Genomic DNA, 12,646 nt, shown 5'->3' with positions numbered 1-12,646 from the left:
GACTGGCTACTGATACACAGCATTAGAATGAGAACAAAAGTAACTTACTGAAATTATGAGGACTAAAAGAAAACTAGGTAATAAGCATGGAGCTACACGTTACCATTAGCAATGCCCTTAAAAGCTAAAATGCAGTCAGAAAGGGGAAGCACCGTCACAGGCAAGTGATAGCAGCAGTCATCTCTTTTTTACTGCCCAAGGTCATTCTCGGTTTTGAGGAATCAAAACAGAGCAAAGGGATACCTCAGAGGTATACTATTCAGTATGAAATGTGGCTGCAATTCCCCACATTTCCTTAGAAACGCAGCCATACTGTTCAAACAGCCCTGCCTATCTTAGAGAAGTCTGTCCCATGAAGACAGAGGCCACAAGTCCTCCAGCTGTAAGCCAAAGAAAGGGGTACTGGACAAAGTAGTAGTGAAAGGAGGGTCAAGAGGATTATTTAATCCCCCAAACTTGGCATGGAGGTACTGAACATGAATAAGGGACACTGGCAGAACCAAACCAGAATGAGAAAAACAATGCTGAGGAACTGTGAGAGGGCTCTAAGACCAGAATGGCAGCAGTGATAATTGGGTCAGGACTAAGACCCACGGCTAGCGTCATTTGAGGAACATCTGGACAGAGCTCCGCTCCTCCATGTTCTAGGCAATGCTAATAACCCATCACTGTCATGGGCACTAAATCATAAAAAAATGAGGCTGTTGCCCTAGTTGAAAGCACAATGAGACACTATTTCTTGCCACCTCAGCCTCTCAAGGGCCAGCACTACCATTTCTTCAGTGCAGAACTTCTTCCCCAAAACATTGAGAAAGCCTGAGTTGAGGGCTCTGACTTGTCCATGTCCTTTAGGAAATCTCTCACTGCCCAGAGATGTTTATTTTATCCTGGCTGAGCATCATTTTGTCTGACGATCTGGTGCTGTTTGTCAAGAGCCTCTGGCACAGGCTGAGAAGATCCTACCAAGAGCATGCTGTGTGCCAGATGTTTTCTGCAGGATGTCAGACTTGACAGAGATGGGAAAAGGCAAGAGGCTGGGATGGGAGTCCACAAGGAAGAAAAGATGGGGAGAGGAGCTACTACATATCAATCCCAGGACAGTCATTTCTGTAGTATACTTTGAGGCAGAGAGATGATCCACTCTCTACTCAGCAGTGTTCAATAAAAGCAACATACCCATTTGACCCATATACAGCATTACATACATGAAGAGGAGAGCTATTCTCCTATTTCTTTGTGGGAATGACAAAACTGACAAATACCAGAGTGATATATGTCATAAAACGGGCTTTAATGTCTCCCTCTTACAACATGATATTACTGCATAAACGGGAGCTGGCAAACAACTCCCGAGGCTGGCTTACTATAAGGAATGAAGCTGGCATGCCCACTGGCTGCTGTGCAGCTGGAGCAGCCCCAGGCACTGAGCTCAGTGCAGATTCTGGGGTCCAAACAGCCACATCTGCTGCAGTTCACCAACTCTGGAGTCCTGGAAATGACAGTGTGGAGTCTGTGCATGCTAAGTACACCAGACACTGTTCTGTCTCTCTGTACTAACTGCTCCCTACCCATCCCCCTCCCTCATCCCCAATATTGCTGTTCTCAGCTTTATGAGGTACTAAGGAATGCTCTGTCTTTGCAGGTTCTAAATCTCACATCGTTGCTGGTTTGAATCCTCTGATCTGTTCTGTATTTGCTTTAAACATCTTGGAGGTCTGACCCACACTAACATGACTTGCCCTGTCTAGAAGACTCTTGGAAGTCACATCTCCCATGTTTCTTCCTGGCTGATGGCTCCTTTCTATGCCCACCGCAGTAAGGCAGTTCCAAAGAATGGCATTTAGGAGTGAAGACAGAGGTCTATCTTCTTTCCATACCATCAGTCCTTGTCCTGATTGCTTTATATCTTTCTTTGACATGCACATCTGCATGTACACAGAGCTGAAAGGATCCTCTTATTTGAAGACTGTGGAAAGATTTTCTAATTCATGGAATTATCCCTTTCAGTGAGTGATGTTCATACTGCAGACTGGTCTCTGCCTTCCCAGATGTCTTCCCGTTGCTTGGCCTCCAACCGTTTTTTCTCTGTAAACAAGGGCAGTATTAAATGTGGTTGTATACGTAATATAACCAGTGACTTTTCCTTAATTCTAATTACAAGGTAAACTCTAATCATGAGGCAGGTAGATATCTAGGTCTCCTCTTACCTGATTTCAAAAGTTAATACCTTTAACTTTCCAAGTGAAATGACACTACTATAAGTCAAGATCTGTGACTAACAGAAATTAAAAGTATACAGAATAAGCCAGAATCTAGCAGGACCCAGATTCTAGCTTGCTAATACATATTTATTTTAATTCTACTTTTCAAATGTGTTTAGTGCTTCAGTATAATTGCCTATTATTCCCCTTTACTGATCTTTACAAATATCTCAGTAGGGATCAAGAATATGTTCTGATATTCTTCTTCTACCTTGCTGCTCAAATGGAAACAGTAGTCACTGGGCTTTATTCATGTCTCCCTACTACAATCTTAATGAAAAACTACTTTGGAGGCAAACCAAATTTCATTACTTTCAGAGCACTTCCAGGAGCCAGAAATGTTCTGGAATACACAATTCCAATATGGAAAAGTGACCACATATAATGGAGGAAAACTAAGGACGACTAAAGACAAACAAGCAAAAAAATATACAAATCTGGGTAATCCATCTTCAATTTTTACCATAGAAACCTGGTTCTCCACTCAACACTCACCAAGACCACACATGGTTTGGTGGCTCAAGTGTTTTGTTAGGTGCCACAATACCAATTCTAATTTCATGGCTAGTCATTTACCTTGACACCATAAAATGATAAGCCTAAATCATAGATGATAAGCTTAAATGCTTCCTTACAAGGGCTATTGTTCTAGATCAATAATGTTTGTAAAAGATTTGGCAAGTCCGGAACCAGGGGAATTATAGAAATCAAGGTGAGTTTAGAGTTAACATTTGCTATTTTGACATATCTTTCTAAATTGGCAGAATCCCTTACAAAATTCTTATACTATATTTGACTGTACTTTAAAGGTAAAGAAGTTGGTCAGGAAGCTGACTGGCACTTGGAAATGTGAGGAAGAGAAATTCACTGCTATTTGGGCACCATCTTGTGGCATTATCTGAATATAGCAGCAAAGTTAGAAGAGGCAAAAAATGGGGGTCAGCAAATTGCAAACTGAAGGCTGGTTAATACAGTGCCCAGGGACTCAGCTCTAAGGCAGTCTTGAATTGGGCTGGGATTCTCCAGGAGACAGTACAAAGGATAACTGGCTTGTCTAAAGGATTCCAGGATTTCTTAGGAAGTCAGTATGGTTTTGCTTCCAACAGACACAGAGAAGGGGGAGGGGATCTAAAGGCAAAGGCAGTATTGGATGAAAGCAATCAAACAATCTGGATTCCAGGGAAAAGTGAAGAAACCAGAAACATAATTATTAGAACTCAAATTTTTCAATAAGGTAGGAAACATCAGAAGGGTAATATGGGAAGTTATAAGAAAAGAAATCCAGGAGCAATAGAAAAATATGACTGGCCCATAATACACCATTCCAAAATCAAAACAGTTCTGAAAACAAAGCTGTTGCTTTTTTATAAGTTTGGGACCCAAACTCATTGATGATGGCAAATCTAATATGAAAAGATAAAAGTTGTTTATAGTCTTTATATATCCCATTTAATGCGAATAGTTATACACTTTACTGCAGAATTATTAATGATAATGTGCTTGATTTTGGTGTTATTTTTTGTGTGTGTGTGGTGTGTGTGTGTGTGTGTATTTATTTATTTATTTGGTTTTGGTGGCTGGACGGTACAGGGATTGAACCCTGTTATTGTGTGTGTGTGTGTGTGTGTGTGTGTGTGTGTGTGTGTGTGTGTGTGTGTGTGTGTGTGTGTGTGTGTGTGTATTTATTTATTTATTTATTTATTTATTTGGTTTTGGTGGCTGGACGGTACAGGGATTGAACCCTGGACCTTGGTGTTACATGCACCACACTCTAACCAACTGAGCTAACCGGCCAGCCCTAAACATATATTGTAGATACCATATTACCTTTCTAAAATCTGAAAAGTTCAAAATTCTCAAACACTTCCCACCCTCATGCTTTCTAATAAAAGACTGTAGTTCTGAATTACCAAATACATACAAATGTAAGAGGAAATGCTAGTGGTAAACCATGTGAGAAAACTAGCAAGAGCAGGAAGACAAACTGACAAGCTCAAAGAAATAGTGAAAACATGAGGCATAAATACAGAAAATAGAATACAGAAAAGGAATAGAATAGAGAAATATCAATTAGGAAGGGACTTAAAAATAATTCCTTAATTTCAAAGATGAGGAAATGGAAGATTGGAGAGCTTAAATGAGTTGCCTAAGGTTACATAATCAGTGAAAGAAATTAAGCTGGAACTCAGGTCCTTAATTCTTAACCAGCATAATTTCCACTATCCTGATATCTGAAAATACAATCTGAAAATATCTGCAAAGGGAAAAAATTGTGGAAAAAAATATAATGACAAGATTTTTTAAATGTTGGTCCCTTTATTAAAGACAAAGGAAAGCAGATAACAGCTGAAAAACTTCATTTAAAAAAAGCTCCCATTAACTTTACCTCCAACCATTAAAAAAGTAGAGAGCCCAATAGCAGCCCTAAGGGCAAGGAACTAAGGAAGAATATAAGAATTAGCATGAAATGATTAACCAAAAACAGTTACATAAGCTGGGCTTAAAGACTTTCATTCCCCAGTATAATAAATAGACAGAAATGACTATATTAAATGAGTTGATTGAAATCACGATGTGGTTAGCCACCACTTCTCATTGAGGGAGTAGAAAGTACTGAAGAATGAAAAAAGGCCAGTTTGGTGTCATGTTTAAAAAAAAAAAGAAAAGGGACATAAATTAAAGACTTTTAAAATTTACTTCTACAATTAAGAAACATGATCACAAAATCTACTTGTAGCCACCTACAGAGTAATAATCAACATGCTTTGTGCAGAACAAGATTAGTCAGGCTAATCTAATTGCCTTCTTTTATGAAGGGACAGACCTGGTAGATCAAGAAAAAGTAATCTAATTAACCTTTTAATTTTAGTAGGGTTTTAGATTTTAAGTTTACCAAGTATTTATATAATCATCAATATACTAGGAAAATATAGTCTGGATCACATACGGGGGCATTTAACTCTAGAGAGCAGAATGATTATCAACGAATTAAGTGTAAACTCATGGAACCATGTGGTATGTATTTTAGCAACAATTGGCGAACTAGTTAATCCTAGGCTTAACATTCTCAACTTTGATTTGAGCAAGGGAAGTAAGATTATTAAACAGCAACTGAAACCAAAAAAAAAAGGTAAATTCTGCATCTCAGGAAAAACATGTATTTTTTCATTTTAATAAAAGAAAATGTGATTAGAAGTGAAGGGAACTTCAGACATTAGGGGAGAAAAGACAGCCAGAAAATACCCTAAGACCTAGATTATGAGTCCAGCAATGCAGCACTGCCCTGTAAGAATAATGGAATACCTAAAAAGATTTCAGAAGGTGGCAACTGTGATTAAATTTGTTTTATTATAGTTGACTAAGTATCCTATATAGATGATTTTAAGTTCTTAGTGATTTAATTATCTTAGAGATTTAATTAATCAACTTAGGTGATTAAATTATTGTTTATTTATTCTGCCTTTCAGGCCTGTGACCCAAAAATGGCCTTTCAGAGCTAGCCAATTAATCACCTACCCCCAAGAATAAAATGGAAATAAAGTATGAAATAAAATTATAGCAGGCTTTGAAAATGGATAACTTATTCTGAGAGGTAATTATATCAATTGCCTATTTTAGGTAGGAATTAAGTGTTTGAATAAGTGGAATACAGGAAAATTTTACATATATTCCTGAGTTTGGTCTTTAAAACATGGTTTTATGATTTAGTATGAATCACTGATTTAAAACACATGATTAAGTCAAATACAAAGCACTCAAGGATGATCTATACCTTCATTTCCCACTCTTATTATAGCTCTGACCTGTTATATACTCTGCTGGACTAAAAGATACTTTCTCCATGTTCAGGGACTATGTACTAAAGCTCTTCCTCCTGATGATATACAATGTGATTTGATTTAAACGATTTGGATACTTCCTTTTTCTCAGTTCTTCCAAGAGTAGCTTTAATTTCTAAATCTCCTTTTTAATGACTGATGCATAGCCCTCTCATTAAAAGGGTAAGAAATCAAAGTAGGATGGAAAAATCTAGCAAGAAAGTATTTAAAACTCAAAATCACAAATTCCAAATTCATTAATTAAGAGGGTTTCATATGCAGTGTTCAACTCTGGGTTTTATAAAGAAAAACATGGAGGATTTAGCATTCAGAGTAGAGTCACAAACAAGATTTATGAAGAAAAATTAAAGTAACCAATGTCATTCATGTACTCAGTCAATGAACTGAGTAGCTTTTTATATCCCAGGCACTGTGCCAGACAGTGGGAGAAAAAAAAAGACTGGGAGATTATTATATAGTATTATTAACAAAAGTGTCTATATAGATTTCAATTCCCGTGCTAATTCTAATCAACTGGCAATGGTCATGTCAAAACTCACCAAAAAAAATGTCATGACTGATTCTGATTAGCAATATCGGCCATGTGTAATAGATAGGATGCAGCAGTACATAATACATATTTGTCATTACTGGTTCATACATAATAAACACTAAATTTCCAACAATCACATAAAGAATAGTATCTTGAATTTGTAAAGCACCTTTCTAAACATTTTTACATGTGTTAACTTTTCTTATGCTCAAAAAATTCTCCATGTTTAGGTAGGTACAGCATTACTTTTATTCTGTTTGACACTGGAGCACAGAGAGGTATAACTGACTTGCCCACGGCCACATAGCTAGTAAATGGCAAAATCTCTATTAGAGCCCAGACTCCTTCATTCCTAAACAATTTGCCCTTGATCTTCATAGTTAAAGGTTGTTAGAACAGAACTGTGTCCAGATGTTCTCAATTTCTACTAAGGAAAAAAAAAAAAGAGGAAATTGGTTTAAACTATCATGTAAATTTAAGTTAGACCTAAGGAAGATTTTTCTGACAGTGAAAACTCCTAACCTTTGGTATAGATAGCTAAAAAGAAGTCTGTCATATTCTATTCTCTGGAGACTTTAAAGTATTTTTTACATAAATTTTTTTTTCTGGGAAAAAAATGTCAATTCAAGAGGAAAAGTCCTTCAAGAGGAAACACAATATCGTAGAAGGAACGTGGGTTTTAATAATTAGAGAGGGCCCTAGATTCAAATGCCTCCTCTCAATTTACCAGCTGGGTGACCTTGGGCCAGTTACCTAACTTCTCTGGGCCATCTCTAAACTGGAGACAATACCATCCATCACAGACTTATCTTAACACAATATCATTATAACATGTTACACTGATTGCCTAGAACTTCCGCTCAGTCCTTCTAATCAACAAAAACCTTTTTACGGCTATTAATCTTAAAATCTTCAGAACTGAAGTGAGAAGAGAAACAATTGCTTAAAATAACTAAAAGAGATTCATATTTCCTTCCTTAGTCAAGGCAGATATTTCCACTAGACTGTAAGTCTTAAGGAGAAGAACAAAATCTTGCCATCTCTCTAAATTTTCCCAAGTAGGAAGCACAACACTTTGCACAGGGCAGGTGCTCAGTGAATGCTAAATGGAGTTGACAGCATATTATAGAATTTTAAAATAAAAGAGTAATGACAAAAGTATGCACTGGAATCTGTGCTGGATTCACCATATAATGATATTGCTACTGCTAAAAACAGCAGCAGCTAACATTTATCATATACTTATTATAGACCCAAAGAAAGAAGAGCTGGAGAGTTTCTACAGTTTTTGAAGATGATGGAGTATCTCTTATGGATTATCTCACTTGTTTTCCATGAGTCAACAGAGGCCTCCAGAGACTAAGCAGTTTGCCCAAGGTCACACATCCAGTAAATGGCAGAGCTAAGATGTGGACCCGGACAGTCTGATTTCCGAATCTATAATGTTATCCACTATGCTGTATTGGTCCCTCTCCCTCCAGTGGAATAAAAGATTTGGCACAAAATTATTTGTTCTGCTTAATACCTAAACAGTACTTTTAATTTCCATAGGGAAAAAAAAAATTTTTTTTTGAGCTGAGAAAAAAAAATGAGTGAGAAGTCTTAGGCTCCATGGGGGGTGGTATACGAGTATCTGCTCAATACAGAAAGATGCCAGAAAGAGATATATCAAGAAATTTCCCATATGCATTTTTTCAGATATGAAGAATAGAAGAGCGCGGAAGCATGTAATAAAGGAAGAGTCCCCTGTAGTTCATATAGCCTCATAACCAATAAATAGGAGAAACTTATCATAATGGAGCTCTGTTCACAAATAGAGGCCTTCTTTATAAAAGTAATAGGGTATCCCCTTAGCCAACAGTCTCATTTTTAACTGCATCACTGAAATGTTCTTTGTATTTAAACAAATACGAAGACATTTAAAACAAATACTTTTGAGTGGAGCTGCATGCTGATGTGTCTATAGAGAAACAGAGGGGGAATACTCAGATGATATCCACACAAAACAATTGCTGAAGTATCTGTAGAGATACAGGTAACATTACACCCATGGGGAAGCACGATACATTGCAAAAGGAGTCATTTCTCCTTTTATAGAGACCACTGCTATTACACTCTATTGATTTTTTGAGATAATTATGGTTATCATAGAAATCATTTTTCTCAGAGATAACGAATTATTAAAGGGTTAAGTACATTGTGCATTCTTCTTTAATCTAGTTATGTTATTGCCATCTATAAAAACCAGAGTAATCTCCTGTTTCTATAGTCTTTAAGAGGCCTTTGAGTGAAAATGCATTGGAAAAAATCAAAACTGCCTCATTATAATCATTAAGGTTTCAAAAATTAGTTGGGTTCAACTCTGAAACTCTAGCACCTGCCATGATATACTCTGTCACTGGTTATCTGACCAGTGCAGCTGAGAGTCCACAGCTGCCTGCTATCAGCAAAGCAAGAGAGGACAGTAAGTATTAATGGCTTTGTTAGACCAGCAATAAATGAGGAGTTTGAAACTTCAATTCATTTAATGGAAAAATGAAGTTACTTTTCAGTAAGTGGAATTTTCAGAATAAATTGCCTTCACAGATTCCAGAGATCGTGGACTAGGCAGTAAGACTGTCTAAAACCTGAAGGCTGATAAAAAGTACTTAAGTGCCAAGCTGGAGTCCCAAGACTTTACATACAATTCAACAGCCTATAAAAGGGAGAGACAGATTTTAACCTCAACTCTAAACTATAACGAAAGAAAAACCCTGCTTGTGAATCAGTGGAAATATTTTCTGAGTACTCTCAGACCCTGGAAGATAATCAGAAGACATGTGAATCTGGATGTACTCTAATGAAGCCACTCAGGACTGTCTTAAAAGGATAAAAACACTTCCACAGTTATCATCCATGTCAGTTGCTAGCTTTTCCTTAATTTGCTTTCTCTCTAAGATCTAAACTATTTGATAACATGATACCAATATTATGGCAATCACAGCCCAGTAAAACCACAGCAAATGATGTTTTCTGCCGGGGAGTCTATTTTGTCTTAACAGAAAAATTTTTCTCAGAGTTTGGAGGAAAAATTTTAGAAAAAGCCATGGAAGAGCTGAGAAGACCAAAGCTATCTCTTGGAAAAAAAACAGTAGGAGCATGGATTAGGATGCCTTGGTGTGTGGAACCGAGAGACAAATCCTAAAATATCTTCCTCCTGAATACAAAGTATGAAAATTTCTATACACTTGGGAGGCTTCTAGGAAATGAAAATGACAAAATGGAATGGGCTTCATTCATTTTTTTTTTTTTTTTTTTTTTTTAATGCATGACTTACAGTGAGCTCTAGAAGGACTAGAGAACACCATCACTTCAACTCACCTCGGGCTTCTTGCAGTTTCTTGAGCTCTGCTTCCCTTTCAGTCTTGCTCTGCCTGCTTCGAACCCCAAGGGCACTGATGACTAACCTTCTGGCTAGGGCTGCTGAAGTCTCAGGACGCTCCTTTGCTGGCTGGAGAAATTCTGAATGCAAGAAAGGGAGGGAGTAGGAAGGAGTAAGGAAAAGAAAGCACTATAGCTCCAACTGATTTAACTCAGTAATTAACATACAAAATAGACTAACAAGGGGCTGCATCAGCAGTAATTAATACAAGCCTGATAGATGACGATCAGAGGAAATTAACATGGCAAAGCAAAAAACACCCTGGCTTCATTATATGCATCAACAATTTCTTATGGTGACTCTATCGAACAGCTAAAAACAGAGATAAACTAGGCAGGGATGTCATCAGAAACTGGTTGCTGCACTGCCTGCAGTTAGTATCTCACACTCTCCATGTGGCTGTTCAGATGCCATATTTCCAACATGGCCTTTGCTCCTTTCTTTTTTTTTTTTTTTTTCCCCTTAAACATACTTCTTTTAACACTAAAAATAAAAATGATATGTCTTTAGAACTCTGGATGCTATAAAACTGCTGGAAAGAACAATAACACCACCATCAACAAGAAAAAAGCCCAGAGATTATAGGCTCACCAGCATAAGCTCTAGCTTTGGCCTTGGCAGCTCTTGTGGCCTGTGACAAAGGCCGGATCTTCACCATGGTATGTTTAATACCCAAAGCATCACGAGCTGCAAAGAGGAAGAGGTATAAGGAACTAGAAAACATGAAGTCGAGTGATGTAAAGGAAAATTTAGGGTTAGTTCTTAGAAAGTAGTTCCTAAATGTTATGCCTTTTCTTTTTTCCCACAGCAAGCAAAAGAGATGGTAAGATCTAGAAAATCTGTAAGGAACAATTTGGCAGTGATTATTTTAGATCAGGGATCAGCAAACTATGGCTCTGTGACCAAACACAGCCAACTACCTGTTTTTGAAGATAAAATTTTACTGAAACAGAGCCACTTCCATTTATTTGTATACTTCTATGGCTGCTTTCTTATTACAACAGCTGAGTTAAGTAGTGAGTAACCCTATTCCCCATAAAGCCTAAAATATTTACTATTTGGCCCTTTCCAGAACGAGTGTGCAGCCCTATATTCTAGGTGGTTCAGACAGGAACCAACACTCCAACATCTCTAATTTCTTTGAATGCCTCTGCATCACATCTACCATGAGGCCAATGATATATGTAAAAACACCGAATTACATATTCAGAGAGTAGGTATTACAGTTTCTCAGTGGATAGGTTAAAAGACTACTCCAAATTTATTTGCCTGGAGGGAAAAAAATCACAAATATTATAAAATTTAGTCCCACTGCCTTCTTAAATCTCTATCTGCAATTTGTTTATACACTATCATGACTGACAGCTATGCAAACAAGTAACCTTGTGAGGAGTTGACTATCTCTCCAAATACCATCGGATTAAGATGAAAAGGTAAAGGCAGGAGCACATAGGTACCAAGTACCATGCCTCAAAAACCTATATTTGCCCTATTACCATTACCTATACTACCTGAATAAAATGCCAAGTGGCTGGCATAGAAGGGAAATAAGAACAAGTAGCAGGAGAAAATAGACAATAAGAAAGCAAGACTGAAATCCATTGGGTAAATACCTGTAATCGGGCTTGAGAATACTCCTAGTGCATGTGTATCATCCACCCATTTAATATCAAATCCTTTCTTTCTGCAACAAAAGAAAACAATTTTATTTCCTAAAATAAAATTTACTCTTATGAAACATCTTTCAAATAGAATTTCATAAAACATTTCATGTGATAAACACTCAGTGAGTGCACAGGTGGAATGGGGATAATGACACAAAAAACAGCTTGGAGGACAGAAGAAGCCACTGAATGTTAAAAGCAATAACACCATCAAAAAGAACTACCCGAGAGTATTTTATATTCCTAGCCATTTTATAGACATCAACTAATTAATCCTCACAAGTCCCTTAGGGAGGTAAAGTATTTAATGCACTATTTACAAGAGATGTTCTTATGGGCAGGGAATGAGAAGAGATGGAATCAGGGAGCAGAGGAGGGGTAGAAGAATATAAGAGGAGGAGGCAGGTAGGGAAGGTCACCTGAATTTAATGCAAATGTAAACTCTGTCCTTGAGGACAGAGAGCAAAAGAGATAGAGATACAATATATAAAGAGAGATTATATTGGAAGATGTCATTCAAATATTTTTTAAAAGTCAAGTAATGGTAAGAAAGGACAATTATAATCAGAGAGGCTGACCTATTCTTTTTTACTTGTAGAAAGGGGATAAGAAAAGGGAAAATAGGAAAGAACTATGACAAAGTCAGAAAAATTCAGGAAAAAAAGAACCATGATAAGAGAAAATATCAGACCAGATTAGAAAGAATTAAAAGAATGAACATTTAAGTACGGTAGAAAAACACCTTTATTTTGGAGCAGAGCTATATGCTATATAGTGAGCACAGGAATATCAGGATGATGACATAAGAGTTATATATTTCAGCTGGGAGCTTAAAACTGCTCCCGGACTCTATACAGTTCAGTGGAAAAAGCATGAGTTGGAGGCTCAGGTATCAATGAGCTCAAAGTTCTGCCACCTTGAACCCCTGG

At 37.2% G+C, this 12,646-nt stretch overlaps 1 protein-coding gene across 6 annotated transcripts in view; it reads right to left on the bottom strand.

The window, feature by feature from the left end:
- Positions 1-1,290: 1,290 nt before the first annotated feature.
- The window catches only part of R3HCC1L (R3H domain and coiled-coil containing 1 like), an 88,570-nt gene continuing 77,214 nt past the window's right edge, over positions 1,291-12,646 (bottom strand). For all 6 annotated transcript variants that reach the window (XM_063102255.1, XM_063102260.1, XM_063102258.1 and 3 more), the window contains 4 exons: positions 11,667-11,737; positions 10,645-10,740; positions 9,993-10,133; positions 1,291-2,085 (listed from right to left, as the gene is read on the bottom strand). In XM_063102255.1, coding sequence (XP_062958325.1) covers positions 2,018-2,085; positions 9,993-10,133; positions 10,645-10,740; positions 11,667-11,737 — 376 coding nt within the window. In that variant the 3' untranslated portion in view covers positions 1,291-2,017. The remainder of the gene's footprint in view (positions 2,086-9,992; positions 10,134-10,644; positions 10,741-11,666; positions 11,738-12,646) is intronic.

Source organism: Cynocephalus volans, chromosome 7, assembly GCF_027409185.1.
Source record: "Cynocephalus volans isolate mCynVol1 chromosome 7, mCynVol1.pri, whole genome shotgun sequence".
Lineage (NCBI taxonomy): Eukaryota > Metazoa > Chordata > Mammalia > Dermoptera > Cynocephalidae > Cynocephalus > Cynocephalus volans.
This window is presented reverse-complemented; position numbering and strand designations above follow the sequence as displayed.